Source organism: Sceloporus occidentalis, unplaced genomic scaffold, assembly GCF_023333645.1.
Source record: "Sceloporus occidentalis isolate IW3139 unplaced genomic scaffold, rSceOcc1.0.p SCAF_62, whole genome shotgun sequence".
NCBI classification, from domain to species: domain Eukaryota; kingdom Metazoa; phylum Chordata; class Lepidosauria; order Squamata; family Phrynosomatidae; genus Sceloporus; species Sceloporus occidentalis.
In genome coordinates, this window is record NW_028317042.1 from 1,381,868 (window position 1) to 1,404,288 (window position 22,421).

The window sequence follows — 22,421 nt, forward strand, 5'->3', positions numbered from 1 at the left end:
CCTGAAATGGTGGGTATCCTCAAGCTCAGATGTTGAGCTCTTGGGTGCCACTGCCAGGTTTTTGGTGAATGCAAGCAAGTGCACCAGAGACGGTGCATGCCTAGGGTGCTAAAAACCCTACTGAGAGTGTTACAAACCCCCTTTCCATCTGTGAACAGGAACCAGGGGAATGGGATCTATGGGTATTATAGTTTTGACAGTGATCACATCGAGGTGGGAAATCTTTGGATTCTGTGAAAAGAATCCAAGTTTTAGAACATGAGCATTTTGATGCTAAGTGCTCCTCACGTGATAACTTTTCCTTGTACAGAATAAGAAATGCCTGGAGACAGAACATTTACTCGCCTGACAACTAAGCTGAATAATTCTAGGATAAGTTTGACATGAAGAAAATGCTAATAATGACACAGAAAATAGACCAATTTTCACATTTCCCCTGCAGTACATTGACTGGAAACTCTAGATTTATGAAGTGACTGGCAAAAAAACTACATCAGTTCCACTGACAGTTCATTCAAATGACACTGAGGTCTGGACTTCATGAGAGTTGTAGCTCAAACCCACTAGTAGGCTAGAAGCTGCCTAACCCTATCTAGGAGGGCAAATGGACAAAGGATGAAAAGGTATCTCGAATGACGCAGAAACATGGAAGCAAGGAACACCTTTAGCAGATGGGTGGAAAGCATAGAGGTTGTTACTGCTGTCTAAGAGCCCCCAGTGGCTATCTGTGGAACTGCAAGTGAACACCAAAAAAAACATTTAGATGCTTCCCCATCCATTGCTATGACCCTTCAGAATAGGATGGCTCTATGCAGTTAAGATGTTAACAATTTACTCATTTTGTATTTTCTTCTCCAGGTGATCTGGTATCCCGGGCAATGCATCACCTACAGCCTCTCAATCTGAAGCAGCATGGGAATGGAACGCCAATGCATAGCAAGCAGGGTCCTCTTTACTGGGAGCCAGAGGCCCTATACACACTCTGTTACTTCATGCACTGCCCCCAGATGGAGTGGGAAAATCCAAACGTAGAACCTTCCAAAGTCACCTTACAGACAGAAAGGTTTGGTTTTTATTACGCTACTTACTGAAAGTTCTTAGAATGATTTACTTTGAAGGGTTGCGTAGTGCATGCTCCCAAAGTTTCCCTGTTTAGAAGGAACAGTCCCTCTTTTGGCCCTAAATCCCTAATCACCCTTAATCAGAAAATGCTATTTATGTGTGTATCCCAGTGTTCTACATGATAATCTTCTTACCAGAGTTATGTGCGTACCTGGACACTTGGCTTTGGCCAATTGGAGCCCCCTGTTGCGTGATGTGGGCAGATAGTCCTGCTGATGTTGGTGGGTGGTCTCACCGCTGTTTAGGGGGGGAAATGGGTGGGGAGTGGGACGCTCCCCCAACCTGGATCTCCTATTGGTTGCACTGTGTTATAAATTGGAATACCAACATGCAGATACAGACTCTTCCAAACATACACACTCTTATATTAACACACATACTCATACCTTATTCCGTTTTTAAAGGGGCTGTTCCATTTAATTGTTTCTGCCAATGAATATAGAAGAGGAAACATTTTTCTTTTAAAATTAATTTCTGGGAAGGGTTTGGGCATTTAATAGTACTGTAAATTCAATAGAATTTAACTAAAACTGCATTTGATTAAAAAAAAAAACCAACAACAAATTTAGCGGAGTAACTGGAACAGCACCTTTTGTAGCCTCCAAGGAAAGTGATGCAATACATGTGTTGAATTGCTTGCTTTTTACATTTTAAATCATTATTATTTGAATACGTCAAGCTTCTCTATCCTATAAGGGGGGGGGGGCATAACAAACTTTGTAGTCTGCTTATATGGTAGCACCACCTATGTGAATGATAGATTTCCTATTGACAGCCCAGTGTTCCCATCACTACAGTAGCCTTCTCCAATAATGAGATTCCGCTTACATCAATGCAGATCTAGCAGAGCAGTCCATTTTTTACTACTATAATGAGAAATAATGATTTCTGTCGGGGACTGTGTTGATAAAGCCGTCGTCATGGCGCATCAGGTGGATACGAACAACATCACAAGAGGATACCTGAGCAAATATTTTTGTTTTAAATAATTCCAACACAATAGTATTGTAGACTTCACCCAGAGACTCCAGGGCAGACCCGTCGAGTTATGATTTGTGTATTGTTCATTTTTTGGGACAGAAAAACGCTGTTTTCTTAAATATTATTTCTGTGTTTTTTAATGATGAAGTATCAAAAACTCTATACGATTCCTGAGTTTAAAGTCGTTCAAGATAGAAGAACATCCATAACCCGAATCATCATACAATAGTCTCTGTATGTTGAATTATAGTGCAATATATTTTTTTCAAGATAAAACACAGTTTTTATAGCTACAAAGTAAGGTTGGGGAAAAAAACCCATACCTTCATCAACCATAACTGGCGTACCCCTAATTTCATTGATTGAGATAAGGGGGGGGGGGCTTCATAATTTATGAATCCATGGGCAGTCAGAATAATCCTTGGATTAATAGCTTTAAATTACACCCTTTTCCCGGGGAACACTAAAACTGGGCGAAAACAATCACTTATCTCTAAAAATGCATAAAAAAGCATTTTCCATCCCATGTAACAAAAACCAACCCGATAGCCACGCTCGCCGCCTCCATAGGTAGGTCATAGCTTAAGAACACCCTTCTTAAAATAGAACTGGAGCTCCTATAATCTTAGGGGGACATCAGGGCCGGCCGAAGACTTAACGCCGCCTGGGGCGAAGTTTAAAACGCCGCCCCCCCCCCCCCCGCCGACGCCGGGGGGGGGGGGGGGGCGGCATTTTAAACTTCGCCGACGGCATAATCTACGACCCCCCCCCGGTACTTACCTTTAAACAGTCCTGCGGCGAGTCTCCCTGCTCTGCCACGGTGCCGGCTTGTAATGCTGAGCGCCGGAAATTGACGTCACTTCCGGCGCTCTGCATTACAAGCCGGCACCGGGACCGAACAGGGAGACTCGCCGCAGAGGAGAGAGAGAGAGGGGCGCCGAGCGGGGTAAGCTAAAACCACTCGGTGCCCCTCTCTCTCTCCTCCGCTTCAAAAAAAAAAAAGCGCTTGGGGCGGCAAAGTGCCGCCCCTTCTAAAGTGCCGCCTGGGGCAATTGCCCCAGTCTGCCCCATTATAGGGCCGGCCCTGGGGGACATTGAGCGTTTTTGGGCATATTCTCCAGCGTTCACCTGCCCCTCCCCCAATTATTTTTGATTTTTGTGTTTTTTTCCATAAACCCCCCCCCAGAAACTCACAAATAACCATCTATCTTGAATCTAAAACAAGACCAATTGGGACCTTTGATTGAGTCCTTATATCAAGAAACATCTATTATCTAAAACATATAATACATTTTTAAGCCATATTGGATAATGTATATTTTCGTGACCCTGATAGATCCATCCGTCATGCGGTTCGTCAATGTTGACAATTCAGCTCATGCCTGAGGTCAGCTGTGCTTTCTCCTACGTGATCCATAGGATGCCTGCGAACCCCAGCTCTGCTTCTATAGTAACCATAATCCTTATATAAAAAAAAAAATACTGTGGAATTCATACATCGAAAACAGCAGGTGACTTAACTCTTTAAGTGCCTGGATATATGTGATAAAGTCCTACGTGGTAGATAAGTGGAACAGTCTCCCAGCAGAAGTGGTAGAGGTAAATCCAGTAAGAGAATTTAAAGATATATATATATATAAGACAAGACTGTTTAAGGTTTGAGTTTTCACAGCAGGGGACATCGGCAGACTAGACGGGCCGAATGGTTCTTATTTGACATCACATTCTATGTTTCTATGTCTCCCGAACCTCGGTCTATTTAAATATTCATCAAGGCTGTAACATGACCGCTTGGGTGGAGGATGGAAAGAAAGCTCATGCGCGTACCTGCCTAGTGACACCTGCGTTTAATCACCTGCGTTTAATCACCTGCCACTCTAATGCCCATATGTTTCCATTCTTATATATAATGTATACATTTTGAATAATTTAAGAATAATTATTAATTAATTTCTGAATATATATTAACTATATATATATATATATATAATGAATGAATAATTATGTAGTTTTTTTTTCATTCAATATATTTCACCTTAGGTAAACTATACAAAAATGAAATTAATATTCTAGCAAATTAACCATAAGCTATATTTAACGTCTCTGAAGGATCTATTCTTTTCCCAGAAAACATAATATTTTTTCCTGTAAAGATGTGACCTTCTGGAGGCCTGAGATAGGGAATCCTTCTCTTTCAATAACGCAGCGGTGTCACCTTCATTCTATTTCCCCATCGTGATCGAATTACCGGCAAGGCTCGGAGCACCTAATATATTGCTCGGTGTAGCCTTGTGTTTCATCGCTTATTATTTTACAAGGCCTGTTAGGTAGGTTGTGGCTTTTGAAGTAAAAAAAAACAAAGAAACAGTGATAGTGGTTTAAGGATAAACATCATGATAGTCCAACAAATATAGAATATACACAATATAATAATAATAATAACATAATAATATCCCCATCTATCAGCAAGGACGCACATAAGTTTATCCATCTATCTACCTATTTCTATCTATCTATATTTACATCTATCTATCTACCTATTTCTATCTATCTATCTATCTATATTTCTATCTATCTATCTATCTATCTGTCTATCTATCTATCTACCTACCTACCTATTTTCATCTATCTATCTATCTATCTATCTATCTATCTACCTACCTATTTTCATCTATCCATCTTTCTATCTATTTTTCTATCTATCTATCTGCCTATCTATCTATCTATCTATCTATCTATCTATCTGTCTATCTATCTATCTACCTACCTACCTATTTCCATCTATCTATCTATCTATCTATCTATCTACCTACCTATTTTCATCTATCTATCTATCTATCTATCTATCTATCTATCTACCTACCTATTTTCATCTATCTATCTATCTATCTATCTATCTATCTATCTATCTATCTATCTATCTATCTATCTATCTATCTCAACATTAGGAAAAACACAATTCTGTGTTTCTATGTTAACATCTTATTTATCCATTCCGTTTTATCTGACATTTAGAAAGAACAAAGAAAACAAATTGTATCTTTAAAATTTTTTGTACTTTTTAAAAAAAAAAATATTTTAAGCTGGATGTTTTTTAAACATCTAAAAAAAATCCACCATCGAAAAAAGCTGGAGACAGCGTAATTACATTTTGTCATTTCCTTAAAATGTGGGGTTTATTTTGGAGAGAAGCACGATTTATCCATTTACTCTGTAGAATGTGCACAGATGCAAGTTAGCACAAAAAAGAAAATGAACAGAATTGGAAAGATGCCCGTGCTGTTTGAAATTGCGTTTCACACTGTGACAGAGGTTGCCACGCAACATCGATCTGTAACTTCAGCAGAAATTATAGATATTTAAGCCATCTCTCAAACTGGTTGCGGAGTGTACACTCCAATTTAAAGGAAAACAGCAGCTAAAGTCAAAGATTTCAGACCTATACAAGATTTGTTACATTCTAACTCTAAGGCAAGGTTTGTACCCAAGCGACCACATAAAACGGACAAAGCTCTGTAGGTAGAGGAAGAATTGGGACCTAAATGAGCAAAATTGGGTGGAAAAAGCTCAAAGGATGGATTTTTTCTAAATATTCTCTTACATGGGGTATCGGGACATGTTGTTTATGAATTAGAGGGTTGCAGAGGTGTCAACGGAACAAAATCATCTGGGGTTGTGCTCTTGGCCCATACTTCCCAAGTGTCTCTGTTTGCAAGGACCAGTGGGGTATTCTGGCCCGGGGTGACTAGGACTAGGGCAGTAGGTCAAGGGGCAAAGCATTCTCTCTGCCGTATTATGGGGAACCAACTGGGATCACCATACCTAGTTAAAAGTGAGATCACCATACCTGGGAACTCTGTTTTTTGCCTGGAGACTCCGGTTTAAGCGATGCTTCTCTGGGTCACTGTGGAGAATCTCTGGGTTGCGGGAGCAGCATGGAGGTATGCCCCCCCCTCACTTCCCTTCCTACCATGTACCACATTACATTTTTCTCTAGCCCCAAACGCAAGATCAGCAGACCATTCACTGATATCAGTAGGCCCACCCGCTACCTGAAGAGAGAGAGCTCAAAGGAGCTGGAGCCTGGGTGTTCCCTCGTATGTAGATCACTGATCTCCCCAACTGGCCCACAAACACCATGGACAATTTACAGCACAGCTTCTATAGTTTATTTTAGAACAGCACCACCTGTCTTTAACGACAGAGCGATAATATATGATGTCATATCCCGGCTCCCAGCCACAAGGGGGAGGCTGGCGGTGCTGACTTGGGTTAGACCTAGTGCAGCGCCAAAGAGAAATTATTCTTTAGCACCCAAATCTCCCTGTTTCCTCCCTTGATGCCCATTTTTTTCTAGTAGCTCCAAATGTTTGCTGGGTATGAAGGTATCACAGGGTTCTACAGCCTGTTTAATTAAATAGTTTAGAAAAGTAAATATGCATCGGCGAATATTGACTGGTATTTGCAGCTAAATTCCACTGAGCACAGGTACTGTCTGTGCTTGAGCTAGATTGCTATTGTCATTCAGTTACACGTCTGCGACAATGTTCAGAAATGTGTTCAGTGAATGAATGGCAGAGGAAGATAGGACGAGTGAATTAACACTTGAGATAAAATATGTGTTTTCTGTTTAACATGACTCCATTCACTGGCGTGGTTCAGCCGTTTTGTGAATTATGACAGATAAGAGGTGTTCCGTAGATAAAATACAGGATGTCTTCTTTTATCATTATTTTAATAGATTGTAAGCAACCGGACCTTTTCTCCTTCTTAACACGTGTTAATGTAATTGTCAGTTCTGTATATATATATATATATATATATATATATATATATATCATTCAGTTCCTGTGCCTAAGCTTATGTTTGTTATTAACTAAATTTATTAACCCATTCACTTGATATAAAGGAATCACACAAACTAACATTTCTTTAAATTTCCTTTTGTATTATATTTTTAACCCAAAGCCTTTTGTATATCAATACATGCCCAGTTTATCTCAGCTGTAAATCATTTTTATTTTATTTTTTTATTTCAAAAAATAAGATTTTATTTAAAAATTGAATGAACTTTTAGAATGTAAACAAAGTGTTGATCGCTGCTAATAAGTCGTCATCAATGCTGCCTGCTGTAATTGTTCATAGTATGGGAAAAATGTGCCCTTTGTTAAAAGGAAAGAAGGACAAATATACGATAACGATAACCAAAGTCTAATTAATTGCGAAACACTGGGGTGAATTCTTAAGGTGTGATTCAGGAATAATATTGCTTGCGTTTACGTTTGGTGGTAAACAAATATGCAAGCAGTACTTAATATGTACAGTACTGATGTATATTACATAATAACATGTTCATGGAGACGGTATTCACATGGAATCTGGCAGAATTCTTTATATCGGTGCTGCAGTTGGCACCTTTGCCGAATTGTGCAGCAATATTTTGAAATTAAATCTGTCAACATTCGATTTGGCAGACTTCCCAGACGGTTTCTATGGCAACTGCAGGCTACAATGTGAACTAATCACAAGGTCGGGCCTCTTATAGGGTAAAAAAAAAATCTATTTACTTATCCAACCAGAGTCAAATATCAATGACCCCCCCCCCCATCCCTCCCCTTCTGGGTTCCAAAGCTACCCAAGATATGGTGAGATTCCATCAGAATGTCCCTGGTACCGAATTTTCCCCTATGTACTTTAAGCTTTAGGGTAAATTATGTTTCAAAAGTATCTTGATTGCTTTCTTTAAACGCCATACAATTTATAAAAAATGCGAGGACCAAAATACCATTGGAAAGAAGTTTGAGTCAGCGCTGGTCTGGATAGCAATGTTTTATTATTGGCGAGCCAGCTCTTCCAGGAGTTAAAGTCAAATGTGGATTTTTTCACCTTCCATATTATAGAAAGAGAGGTGATAGATTGATATGTCTACCAGCGTTACCCAGAGACAATCAAAAAGAATTCGGCAGGACCCCCATGTTCTATTCAGCCCAAGATAAAAATCTTCCCATAAAAACTGAAGCAGAATTTTTTCTACTGAGACTATCCCTGCTTTCTACTTGTTCACAGCGTGCCTTCTTTTAAAAACGCACCGCAACAGGAACAGTTTCAAATACATTCATTCTATAAGATATGCAAATCATCTGTGCTGTTTCATAATAAAGATATTATTTTTTCTTATATTGGTGAAGCAAGAAAAAAATGACCCATGTGTTGCCAGCAAATGTATCAATTGTGAGATGATCCACTGACTCTTAGAGGTCACAGGAACTTGTTCAGATTTTCTTGACCATAAAAGGCAACTTTGGGTCAGGGGGTGTGGTTAGAGGCATGGCTATGGGCGTGTCTTTCCCAAGAAAGTGTAATTGTTAATTTCATTTATCAACACAGTTAATGATGTTCCTATGCACATTCTTGTGGATTTTACATCTGTAGAACCCTGTGATACCTTCATACCCAGCAAACGCTCTGAGCTCCTAGAAAAGGGTATATCAGGGGAGAAAAGAGGGGCTTGGCTCCCAAAGAGGGAGTTTTGATCCTAATCAGGAACACTTGGAAGGTACGATACCTGAAATGTTCATCAAAACTACACAGCAGGGCAATTTAGGTACCGTATATCACAATTTGAGAAGACGCCTTCGTCCCCAACCAAAACTATTGCATTAATTTGCCATGCTGTACACTTAGAAGAAACAGAATACTGGTTAATAATAACATCACTTGCAGGTAGACTCCATTAATGCAGTGTAAAGATTACAATATTTCACAATGATTGACTATATAATGTGTTTCTATGATCAGGCCATTTTTAATGCTCCCACCTTTAATGGAGTGGATACGGGTTGCTGTTGCTCACGCTGGGTATCGACGAAGCTTCTCTGTAGATAGCGATGATGTTCGCCAAGCAGCTCGGCTCTTACTTCCCGGAGTGGATTGCGAACCTCGCCAACTAAAGTATGTATTATTATGCATTGGAGGTTTCAAAGGAATATTTATGTTTACAAAGAAACCAACTAATAGAGTTGTTGTGATTCTTGAACGTAACACCATTTGTTCCACAATATGACAGCATTCAAGGTTCTGAGAGCTCCTGTCATTCTCAAGTCTTCGTAAAAAAAAAAAAGAGAACGCTTTCAAATATGCTTTCTAACTTTCATCTCCTAAAATCAGAGTTATGCTTCACATTTTTGGATGTATACAATGAAAAAAAAGGGAATTTCAAGATCCTTTTCACTTTAAAATCAAATAATCATGTGTTCATCTGTTGCAGGGCTGACGATTGTTTCTGTGCATCTCGAAAACTTGATGCGGTGGCCACAGAAGCAAAGTTTAAGCAAGACCTTGGCTTTAGGATGCTCAACTGTGGTAGGACCGATTTAGTGAAACAAGCTGTGACATTACTCGGTCCTGATGGGATTAACAGCATGAGCGAACAGGTAAGCGCTTCCTGGAAACCATTTCTAAGATTCCATCTAAAATAACTTATGTATGCCCTGCTGTGCCAGACTAATTCGATAGATGGCTACAGTTCCATTCCGTCACGGTCCTCTCAGAAGCTAACATCATGTGGCCAAATCATCACATCTGCTCATAATAAACTCAGTTCCATCCACACTCCAGCCCCGTCCTTCTCAGTAATATTTGTTTTTCTTTATATGCTGCTTCTACCGGCTGTGGGGAAAAGGCTTGCCTGGTATTTTCCCCACAATATGGCCCCCGGAATGGGGTGATAAGTCACAGCTTTCATAGAGAAGATAAGGAGTGGTGGGTTAAGGGTACACGTGTACATGAGAGCATTTCCTGAATTAAATATAACACCCTTTTTAATGGTATCCCTTTATTTTCATAATACCCAGGGCATGACCCCACTGATGTACGCCTGTGTCCGGGGGGATGAAGCCATGGTCCAGATGCTACTAGATGCGGGAGCAGAGCTGAATGTTGAGGTGAGACAGTCGAGAATATTTAAGAAAATATTATTGCTGGCTAGACTGTTCTCTTTAGATAAATGACTGCAAAATTTTTTTGATATACCTATAATATTTAGAGCCTACGGACTAATCATTCTGAGTTTCAATGGGGTCATATGATCAGGAAGCATTATACTATTACTCCAATGTAAAGTGGTCTATAATGTCTCTTCACCCCCAGGACATTAAAGCTGCTGTAGATGTTACCTGTACCTATTACCTGTACATTACCCCTTTATTCTAATTGTCTAAAGCTGCCCCCTATCGGTGTGTATTTTTTTTATTAGGTCCCAACAACGGCGCATAAGTTTCCATCCGTCCATCCAGAAACTCGTCACTGGACCGCGTTGACCTTTGCTGTTCTCCAGGGACATATCCCGGTTGTGCAGGTAATTCTTCTCTAATAATATGATAGAAAAATATAGGGATGGGGGGCGGGGGTATCTAACACTCAATTCTTCACCTGCTCTTACACTACAACACCCACAATCCTCTGCCAGAGTAATTTGTCTTAAGGATCTTGTTTGCACGGACCACCGTATTAGTTGTCTGACGGCAGGCACTTTGAGTGTGAAAGTCAAAAATCCACCCAGCGGGAGGGATGGCGTTACATGATGCAGAAAACACATGTGTATACTTCATATGGAAAAAGATCTATCTTCCTCTTATTATGAGTGGGTGGTATGAGTTTATGAAGATGCGTACTAAAAGACTGCACTCAGATCTCAGCGATACCGCATATGTGAGCATTTCAAACCTTGAGCCGCTTTATATTTCTGTTCACAGTTACTTTTGGACGCCGGCGCAAATGTAGAAGGGTCTTTGGAAGCTGGAGAGGAAAACTATTCAGAAACTCCGTTACAGCTGGCAGCAGCCGCAGGTAAAAAACAAAAAAAAAGTATTATAGAGAAGAGAGATTCCTATTAATTGTGAAAAAAGAAGGCTGCCCTGGACAGAAAGAGCAGGTCTAGAATCCCATCCCATGCGGACGCACAGGTTACTTTTTTTTCCACCTAAAAATAGAAAATAAAAGTTTAATAACTTTGATCCAGAAGGGGAATAAGGTAGCGGGAGCCCCATGTCGAGAAGCATCGGGTGACAGCCTTCCGACAGTCTTTGCCTTGCAATTACTTAGTATATCTCTCAATTCATGGTTCCTATAGTGTTCCCCTGGAACCTTATAATGCCAGATTCCTAATGCCCTTTGTGCTTTGTGCAACAGTGAGATTTATTCTCTTCCCTCTCTCCACCCCATTAGACCACCAGAAGATAATGGTTAGTAATGGGCGCATAATGATTGGACCCAAGTTGACTTTGGACCAGTTTATCAACCATTCTCCATACGACCCCAGAAGTTATACCCCCTTAATTTATCAATGATCCACAAACCATGCAGCGCATCTGCATTCGGTATACGAGTCTATTTTCTTTAAATAAGTAAGCTCCCGGAGTGCCGGAGAAGAAATTGTAAGCTTTAATTGCTTCCTAACATTTCGAAAACCTCCCGCTGTTTGCAGGAAACTTTGAGTTGGTGAGTTTGCTGCTGGAACGAGGAGGAGATCCCATGATAGGTACAATGTACAGAAATGGAATTTCTACCGCTCCTCAAGGAGATATGAACTCCTTCAGCCAGGCAGCTGCACATGGGCACAGGTACAGTCCATGATTATGTTCTTCAACATTTTAGAAGTTGATTACTTTAGGAGACAAAACGGTACCTTGGTAATCAAAGAAAGGATCTTCTTATCTATCTATCTATCTATCTTGGGTTGTTAGAGAAGCCCAGTGGTGGTCCTCTCGGACTATCAGTTTGATAGTATTGGATACCTTACTGGGACCTTATTGAACAAAGTACAAGAAGTTATTAATTGTTAACAATAAAAGTCTACATGGCCTATTTTTTAAATGTATTGGTTCTGGTTATTGACGCCACCTTATATCATAAATAATGCCAAGAAGGTTCACCTTTTTGGTCATTGCATTTTTACCCAATATATAGTGATATTGCTTGAAACTTTTGCTTCTTGTCTTGTAACAGGAATGTTTTTCGCAAGCTGCTTTCCCAACCCGACAAAGAGAAAAGTGATATATTGTCGTTGGAAGAGATTCTGGCGGAAGGCAGTGACCTGGCTGACACAGCCCCAACCCCACTGTGCCCAAGTCGAAACAGCAAAGCCAAACTGAAAGCGCTGAAAGAGGCCATGTACCATAGTGCAGAACACGGATACGTAGATGTGACTATTGACATTAGAAGCCTAGGTGAGTCTACATGTGGGACTATCCCATTAAAACTAGATCTTGTAGCTTAAATGTTAATTTAATTGTTGGGGGTAGACCGTGGATGTAACGAGTGTTGAAGACCAGTAGAATATCTCCAACTTTCCAAGTCTCCAAACCCAGAAGCCTGTTTTGGGAGGTATGCCGATGGCGGAAGTGGTTAAGAGCGAGTCTTGTTACTAAACCCCAAAGCCATCAAACCTCATTGATATGTCGATACCTGGGAACTTCTTGGCTCCTGCTACCCGGAGCCTTACCTTGCGGAACTAGGTCTTCCCCTCATCCTACCATTAAGGCTGCCCGAGACAATGAGTTACAATCAGCAACTTAACAATACAGATATTATAGACGCAAGGTGGAATTCTAATATATATATATATATATATATATATATATATATATATATATTGCTAATATTAATCAGTAATCACCATTATATAGGTTTATTTAGTGCACAAATCTGTAATATCTGGGATTTGGCAAAAAAATGGCATATCTGGTTTAAATGAGAATCCATTTTTCTGAACGAAAAAACCAACAGCTGTATAAATGTAGGTTTTTATTTCTGAAAAGTGTCTGCATTTACATGTAAGGTTTCCTGGAGCGCAGTAGAGAATCATCTCATGTTAGCTCCTGGCCCGGCTACATATTTTATGACATCACTTGGGATTTTATAGAGAACGTTATCACAGACGTTAAGCTCTATTATTCATATGTTTGAGGCAATGTTACTCAACAATTCCATGTTAGATTTTGGCAGTTACTGAGTGGTGTTTTTTTTGAACATGTTGGCGTTCATTAAACAGACATGAGCTTAAACTCTCATGGCCGATAATCTACACATAATATTATCAGAGTATTTGTATCGTCTGTATTCTTAAAGGGGAATCACCCAGACAGCGTTTATATTGATGTACATGGATTTATATACCGGTATCGTAAGAGCAGAACTGGAAAATTGGTTTTAAGTTACTTGACTCCCTCTCCTTTGTGATATTGAAGCAGCTATTATTTTAAATACTTAATTTGCATCTGGGGACACTATGTGATCTAACAAATATGAAATCTTTTTTTATTTGTTTTTGTATACACTACTGTTCAAAAGTATGGGGTCACTTGGCTATTTTCATGGAAAACAAAGACATTTCTGGCTGTAAAAGAATCGTAAAAGGGTTTTCTAAAGATCACTTCCCCTTTTAGACTTAAATTTGGATCAGCGAACACAATGTGCCCTTGGAACATCTTGATGGAGAACCAAAACACTCTGCTCTAGTACTAGAACGATCACGGGAGGAAAGAGGGACACAGGGATTTGGGTCTGAAAGATGGGACTACCTCTGCTAAACAGGGACACTTGGGAAATATGGCTTTTTCTTACTACATCTTCCATCCTCTACCCTTACAAATAAATACTGTCGTAGCCATAATTTCTCTAAAGAAAAGCTCTTTCCGGAATAATCTCTATGATTTTAGCCGTTCTCCCATTATCCAAGCTTAGTACATGTAGTGATGTCATATTTTTTTTAGTTATTTATGTTAACTTATATTTTCATAATGATCATGCTGTATTTTGTAGCACCCCTGGGAGGTTAATCTAAATTACTACGACGTTAACAAGCAGACGGTGCTTTGTCCCTGATACGTTACGCCAACCTGATAGAAACTATGTGACAAAGCCTTTTGAAAACCATAGAAAGAGTTAAAGACGCACTACGTCAAACCTGTAATTGAACGCTGACCTTTAGCTGAGTTGTTTTGTAGCTTAATATCCCCTGATTGATGTCATTTATTTTTCATGCAATCTACAAACTCTTACACTTAAAGGCATTTGAAATACAAAGAGTCACAAGACTCTAAATGCCCCCCTGCTGGGCAGGAATGGACCTCGCTGAAGGACGATCGGATATTTTTATTTGAAGATGAGAGATGAGTAGGAAATAAAGGAACGGCTGAATGAATGGCTTCCTTGTGGGGGTCTGTTTATAAACCCTGGTAACATTTACTCCATGGTATACAGGCTTAAATAACCATGTATGATAAAGATGAGGAAATGTGACAGCTGATCAGACCCATTCGGCCCATCTAGTCTGCCCATTTTTCCCGACGACTTAGGTCTGAATCAGCCAATATCCTTCTGGAGATGGGGGGTCTCCAAACCTATAAACAATACTCTAGGTGAGGTCTGGCCAGAGATCTGTAACGTGGCAGAACCTCCTCCCTCTTCCTACTACTACTACTAATGCCTTCCCGCTATAAAACACAGCACCCTGCTTGCCTTTTCGATGCTTTATTGCATTCTCTACTGACCTTTAAGTCCTCAGAAATAATTACTCCCAATGCCCCCTCTTCTGTTGTCGCTGACTGGACAGTAGCCCCGGATACTATATTCGCCTTGGGATTTTTATGTCCCAAGTGCGTTATTTTACATTTATCAACATTAAACTGCAGCTGCCACACTCTTGACCATTCTTCTAATTAAAAATTTGTATGACATTTTGTTAGTTCTAAAATATGAATAGTTTTATCGTATAACATACATATATTTAGAAAATCAAGAATGATGTATTTCATTTGTTATAATGACTTCAAGGGCTTTAGAACACTCCAACAAAAAGTCCTTCAAGGACTACAAGGACACGCAAAAGATATGCAACCTTCGTACAACATATTAAAACAAGACATGTTGATTTTCACAGGTGTTCCGTGGACTCTTCATACATGGCTGGAATCTCTCCGCATTTCATTTCATCAGCACAGACGGCCTCTCATCCAGTGTTTGCTCAAAGAGTTTAAATCTATTCAAGAGGAAGAATATACAGAAGAGCTAATTACACAAGGGCTGCCACTTATGTTTGAAATCCTGAAAGCCAGCAAGGTATGGACGCCCGCTATATTATTCTATTTCGGAATATTTTGAAACACCTTATAATCTCTGTAATGGTTGCATATGTCGATCTATACATCAATAATGCTGCATAGCACCCTTTCAGTAAAAGTTATAGGAAAAAGAAATTTGAACCTAAAGAAAATAATGCAAAAGGGTTAATTTTTGTTCCCCCGGCTTTATAGAACGCCATCCTATACTTTAAAAAAATAAACTATTTCCATTGTACATAATTGGCTACAATGTGCTGAGCGCACATGTGGCAAGTAATGCAAACCATTTATCAAGACCACATGGCTAAAGTACCAATACTTCCCCAGCTAAGATTTAATAGAGTTTTTTCATAATAGCGATATAACATGATGGAGGAAAGCAGTTCTCTCTGAAATGGTTAATATATCTCCATCGATACACGGGGTTATAATGTGTTGCACACATATGGCAAGTAATATATACCATTTGGCAATCGGTGTATTTACGCTAGAGGCCTGCTTAGGCCCGGCGCAGGGCAGCAATCTCCATGGTTACCTCCGCACCTCTGTCCTAGCAGCACGGATACCGCAAGCAATGGAGGCCTCAGCCTCCATCCTTTTAGTGGGCCTTTTTAGAAGGGAGAGCTCTGATCTCCCCATGAAGACCCTTAAGTCAGCGGTACACGGGGACCCAGGTTGCCCAATAGGACAAATGGCCCCTCGTTATGACAAACTAGATGGGCCAAATGGGTTTCATCAATTGCTAAATTTCTATAAGTTCTCTAAAGGGTAGATACACGTAGTTCCCCAGCAAAGATTTCATCGAGTTTTCTATATGACGGAATATGTTTCATGACCATATATACCATAATCACTTATAGCTACTATATCATTGCCACATGTCTAAAACATATCCCCTGTCTCGGGGGGGTAAGCGTTTTTGCTTTGATTAAAGCATACTTTCCAAGTGAAACTCTGGCAGGTTTCCCGGCATTAAGTCTAGCGGGGCGTTATACGATTCACCTCATTTCATTTTGCTTTGCTGGGGAAATAACCTTCATCTGCGTTGAAGAAAGAAAGAAAAAAAAAAAGCTTTTCAAAGTCATTTCCTACAGGAGCCCATTTTGTTGTTGGAGACCCCAAAGTCTCTTCAAGATGCTGATTGCTTTTAATTCTTCCTGCTGCCCTAGTACCAAATACCGGTTCTCTGGAGTAAAATTTAATTAGTTTTACTGCGGTTAACAAACAGAATTCCACCGGAGAATGTAGGTATTTGTGGGCCGAATAATGGATGAAAGATTTCTTTACTTCAGTGAGTTTGAATTTTAAAGAAATAATAATAATAATAATAAAAATTTGTGCTCTAAGTTCTAGTGTAGACAGATGGTGATAGATATAAAGTAAAGGTAACATGTGAACCAGACTCCCAAGCAAGGATATATACCGTATATATATATATATATATATATATATATATTGTATATAATATTCTATTTATATAAAATTACGCAACACTCTTTACAAGACACCTATATCTATCTATCTATATATATACTTCATGGACAAAAGTATTGGGACACCTGACCATGACACCAACGGGGACTTTGATGACACCATATTCTAACTATACACATTAAAATTAACATTAAAATTAAGTTGGTCCTCCCTTTGCCAGCTTCCCCTATTCTGGGAGGGCTTTCCACCAGATTTTGGGGCAGCCGGTGGACGTCTGCGCGATGCGCTCTGTCATAGAAGCCCCGGCGGAAGTGCCGGCAGCAGCGGAGGTTGTCTGCATGCATCGCGCAGACGTTCGCCGACTGCCAAAGTGGAGGATCCAGCTCCCCTGCAGCGCTGAGGGGAATCCTCCTCTCCTGCAGCCGGTGAACGTCTGCGTGATGCGCTCAGACAACCTCTGCTGCTTCTTTTGGCAATTCCGCTGGAGCTTCTATAGTGGAGCACCGGCGTGACATAACCTTCCAGTGGTCCACCATAGAAGCCGCAGCGGAAGTCCCGGCCACAAACTGAGGGACGCGATTAAACAGTCACTTTGTGAGACATGTAAGAGGTATGGACTCTCAGAACACTGGGGCACCTGGAGCAATTACTCTGTGTGCTCCGCCGTTAATCCAGCCCAGCATGTTACTTCTCCATAAAAAGAAATTGTCACACGGGGTATGAATATATCACTAAAATTCAATGACCAATTCTGCTGAGTTAATTAACATCTAAATAATGCAAGATGTAGTGGCCGATACTTTAACTCATTCCATTTTCAAGTTTTGTTTCTACTTTCTTGACACTAAATTAATTTCAGGGGAATTATCATAACTCAGTTCTTCCTTTTATTTTTGAGAACATCTATTAAAAGCAGCATTTTTAGAGAAACAATTATTGGTATTTCTGCCATATATTTTGGACATGAGTGTAGTCAGTGGTGGAAAGAGCACTGTAGGATATAAATGTGCAAATCTTTATATATATATATATTTAATCAATATATTCAAACTCTCCTCAAAAACTTTACTACCCGAGTGAGGGTGATAAAAAGTGCCATACAATGCGCCTAATTCATGTCTTTAACAGAGACTACAATAATGTTTTCCTTTACCTGTTGGGAAAACCATATGTTGAGATCCTTTTGAGCAGGTGGCTCCCTGGCTATAAACATAACTTAAATGCAATTCTATATAGCTTAAACTTCTCAAGGCCTTCAAACAAAGGTGTTCCCTGGTCAAAAGTGGTCTGGAACACACCATCCGTTGTTGTAATTAGGGCTGTCTGCTAATTTGGCAGTAAGTTGGGTCATTGGTGGTCAAGTGTTTAAGGGACAAGACAAATGGTGGTACTGATGGTATAAAGTTAGACGTGCCTTACATACTTGTTTCTGTGGTTCAGATCCTTTATGGCACATCAAACCATGGTGTGATTTCATACCCTAGTATGATGATTTAAAGAAGAGGGCTAGAAAAGAAAAAGAGCTACACTTCCAGTGTTGTTGGTGACACATATCTCATTGTATTGAGCTGCAAAGCCTGCACGGGTTCAAAGGCACTAGAAGTTGGTACTTCAGCTCATGTCTCAACTTCATCATCCCATGACTGCTCTGGATACACCGCTGTCTGCAGACATTGGCAAATATATGCCAAAATGAAACAATATTTCCCTGTAGTGGGTTTGTAGAACGTTCGTGGTAGTTGTGATTTAAACTCGTGTTGTTTCCTTTGCTTTTTAGAATGAGGTTATCAGCCAACAGCTGAGCGTCATATTCAGCCAGTGCTATGGTCCGTATCCTATTCCGAAGCTGACGGAAATCAAACGCAAGCAAACTTCTAGACTGGGTGCGTTTCTAATCCAGAATCCAATGAGTTTTTCTTAAAATTCTTTGTTCGTCGCTACATGAAATTATTTACATATATATACACATACATGGGAACTTTCTAGACGAGCTGACCCTGAGACTCATGAAATAATAACCCTTTGATAGCCCATCGTGATGATTCTATGAAGCGACTCACCAAATGCCTCTAATATTGGTCCTCATGGAAAACTTGACTTGTCATTATTTGAAGATACACTTAATTGGGTCACCAGCATTTTAGCAGGGATATCAATCATAACATACTGGGAACCAAAGCCCCCATTGAGTCTAATATATAATCAGAGCAACAATTAATAGGAAGGTGTCAGCTCCAGACTGTGTGACCCTGAGAATCTGCCCCTTCACCCTGAGACTTTGAGACTGGGTCAAAAACCTTGAGATTCAGGGTCAAACCCTGAGAGTTCCTAGGTATGATATATACACAAACAGACATACTTTATCATTTACAATAATGCATAAACTAAATGAAATTTACTTTTCTTTCAGATCCTCATTTTCTTAACAACAAAGAAATGTCCGATGTCACGTTCATTGTTGAAGGCAGACCCTTTTATGCACACAAAGTACTGTTATTTACGGCATCCCCAAGGTGCGAACACACACCAGCAAACTGTATTAACATAGAACATTGCTAAGTAATTCGTTTCGGAATATTGTATTGTGTAGATCATATAGCGTGGCTTGGTGATTGAATGACTTCAAGGACTTCGTTACTGTTTCGGACAATACTGTCCAAGGAACCGGGCCGTGAACAGTATTGTGCTTAACACTAATGAAGTCCTTTAATGGACAACTCTGTTGACCTGTCTCTATACAATGTAAGCAATGGTAATGTATATATTGGCACTTAATTTAGCTGTATAGCAGATATGCAATATTTGGATTTTTTTAATTAATGCATCATAGTAAGTATTCAATATGTTTTGTTTTTTTCAGTCTTTAGATTATTGATTATGGGTATACGGCACTTAATGCTTTGCATGTGACAATAATTACTTTCTATATAAAACTGAACACATTTTTTTTTAAAATAAATGTATTTATTCAGCTCATCATGGACTACTTAAATGACATATTTCTTTTTCTCTGTCCAGGTTTAAAGCTCTTCTCACCAACAAGTCGTCTGCAGAGAACAGTTGCATTGAAATCAACTATGTGAAATATCATATCTTCCAGGTATAAATATATAATAAATGAAACCATAATTTTCAAGGGGTAGCAACAGCTTAAAATGCCCCAAAAAACACTTTTTGGTCAAATAAGTGTAGAGCTTGCTATAAAAATGCCTGAAAGTGATTAGATCCAGAGATAATCTGACAATGTTCGTTTTAATAGGTTTTTTTTCTTTTTTTTTGTATTGTCTAGCTGGTTATGCAGTACCTATACTGCGGAGGGACAGAGTCACTTCTCATTAAAAATAATGAAATCATGGAGGTAAGACGTGTACAGAAGAAGTCTTTCATCAGTTAAATGTTGAGGATGAAATAGCCACAGATGTTGTGTCCAATAGATGTATGACCTCATAGCTTTGCAAGGGGCATATGACCTAAAATGAGAATCTCATGATGATGAAGTGTATATTGGGGTACTTTCCTCTTTGGGTTGTTTCCACTGATCTCCAATTCCTCGAAGTCCAAAGTTCTTAAACACATAGAAAACCTTAGAAAAACATGGATTATTCAGTATGTTGTAGGGTTTAACTTCAAACTGCAGAGGTACTTTTTGGACGGTGCTAGAGACTTAAATAACCAAATAGGAATAATGAGCCAAAAAATTGTGGGAACAAAACACATTCCTTACACCATCAACCCCATATACTTCCTTTTCACCATACATTGATGGAGCAGAAGCCACAAAGGGTTTAAATACAGAGGTCTATAAAGCTATAATCCCTACTGTGGTTGACAGTTCAGCCCTGAAACCATTAAAACTGATTTATTATATAAAACAGCCCTGGAAAATGCATTTTTTTTTAAATAAGGAATGTTTTTTAACTGTTTGTATGCTGGACTGTTGCCATCTCGGACGACAAATGTTTTAAGTCTGGTCATAAATGCGTTTTATTATAAAAAAATAAAATCCAAAAATAAATGGTGCAAACTATGTCCACCAGGATTACAACTCCTCTCCACACAGCCAGCCAATGGGGTTGGCTTAAATCAGTGAGATTTACAGTGTCCAAGTGTAACAGTTTGCTCATCATACCTATCCATGGATTGGGGCGATGGCGCCATTGGTAGTAGACATAGCATAAAAGCAACTGTTGGATTAAAACATATTTTTTTTACCCTTTTTCTTTTCTTACAGCTGCTGTCTGCCGCCAAATTTTTCCACCTAGATGCTTTGCAGCGTCACTGTGAAATTATCTGTGCAAAAAGTATTAATACGGAGAACTGTGTGGATATTTATAACCATGCCAAGGTAAGTTCAATTGAGATCATCAGCCTCAAAAGTTGAACTTTTTTTTTTTTTTTTTTTTGAAAAATAGACTTTTTCAAATTTACTAACAATGTAAATTTGGATATTTATAGATATCATATGCAATATGTTATAACACATTTACCCACCAGCCGCCCCTCCGGGCCACCGTCCTTACTGCTGTGTATGTCAGCAGTATGACATCATATCCCTGCGGACTGCCTCTTAAGGATCCATGTTACTAGTATTAGTACATTCCTCTATAGTGTTAGCAGGCCGCTTGGGGAGACCTGTCGTCAACCTTTTAATTGGCCCATTCAGCAGTGGTGCTACCCAAAAGGGCAATTGGCTCCCTGTTATACAGCCACCCGACCCTGCTGCCCTACTTTGGCCTAGTCAGCCTAGGCCAGAATACGCCACTACAATTACCTTTCTAGATTTATATAATGCAGATAATATAATCACATGTTTAAATAGCAAGATACATTTTAAGTTTGTTTTTTTTTTAACATATTCCATTTAATCTTAAAATCATTCCGAGAAAGTCAACAGATACTGGCTCATATAGGTAATTATATTTTGGGTTTTTTCCTCCCACAGTTTCTTGGCGTACCAGAATTGTCATCTTATTGCGAAGGATACTTTTTGAAAAACATGATGCTTCTTATTGAAAATGAAGCCTTTAAACAATTATTGTACGACAAAAACGGGGAAACAACCGGGCAGGATGTACTCGGTGACTTACAGAGGACGTTGGCAACCCGCATACAGTCTATACATCTGTCTTCTTCGAAAGGGTCTATAGTATAGAGATATATGGAGCTGGATGGACTGTGTATTGTGTTTACCCCCGCAAAGGCTTTATGCGACGATAGCAAGCTTTTCACGCCTTTCCTGAATTTCTGCTGGCTTCTGTCCTCGGAACTGGGAAAAATAAACAGGAAAAAAAACTGTAATTTCAAATTTTTAACAAAAAAAAATCTGTTTACTCAGAAAATGACTGCTCTACTTTTGTTGCAAAGAGAAGAAATAAAGAAAAATGGATCAACAAGGTCATTAACGGATCTACAAGGAAGAGAAGCTACTCGTCAAGAAGTTCTAAAAATGCACCTAGCTGTGTGTCCCGGTGCCCTCTTTAAAACGATATTTTGATATGCATCTCCTTAATGTGCATTAACAACAAAAAAACAAAAAGAAGACGAAATACTACCGACTGTTTGTATTGTGGCCGTTAAACTCCAATGGAAATAGCTGTCAAGTTTTTGAGACTTTTTCAAGATTTCTTATAAAAACAAACAAACAAACAAAAAAAAACCTTGTAGGTTAAAAGGAAATTTCGTAGCCTCTAGATCTCAGTTTCCCAAAAATTGTACTGTTCCGAAGAACCTGTTATTTTGTTGAACGACACGTTATGTGGCTCC

The 22,421-nt window shown here is 39.4% G+C and overlaps 1 protein-coding gene across 1 annotated transcript in view; it reads left to right on the forward strand.

The window, feature by feature from the left end:
* The window catches only part of ABTB3 (ankyrin repeat and BTB domain containing 3), a 95,860-nt gene extending 74,050 nt beyond the window's left edge, over positions 1–21,810 (forward strand). The window contains exons 3-17 of the mRNA XM_089493004.1: positions 859–1,063; positions 8,902–9,054; positions 9,371–9,536; positions 9,957–10,046; positions 10,358–10,459; positions 10,857–10,950; positions 11,588–11,723; positions 12,109–12,329; positions 15,044–15,222; positions 18,436–18,541; positions 19,069–19,171; positions 19,677–19,758; positions 19,948–20,016; positions 20,890–21,003; positions 21,601–21,810. Of these exons, the coding sequence (XP_089349130.1) occupies positions 859–1,063; positions 8,902–9,054; positions 9,371–9,536; positions 9,957–10,046; positions 10,358–10,459; positions 10,857–10,950; positions 11,588–11,723; positions 12,109–12,329; positions 15,044–15,222; positions 18,436–18,541; positions 19,069–19,171; positions 19,677–19,758; positions 19,948–20,016; positions 20,890–21,003; positions 21,601–21,810 (2,030 nt within the window). The remainder of the gene's footprint in view (positions 1–858; positions 1,064–8,901; positions 9,055–9,370; positions 9,537–9,956; positions 10,047–10,357; positions 10,460–10,856; positions 10,951–11,587; positions 11,724–12,108; positions 12,330–15,043; positions 15,223–18,435; positions 18,542–19,068; positions 19,172–19,676; positions 19,759–19,947; positions 20,017–20,889; positions 21,004–21,600) is intronic.
* The last annotated feature ends 611 nt before the right edge of the window (positions 21,811–22,421 follow it).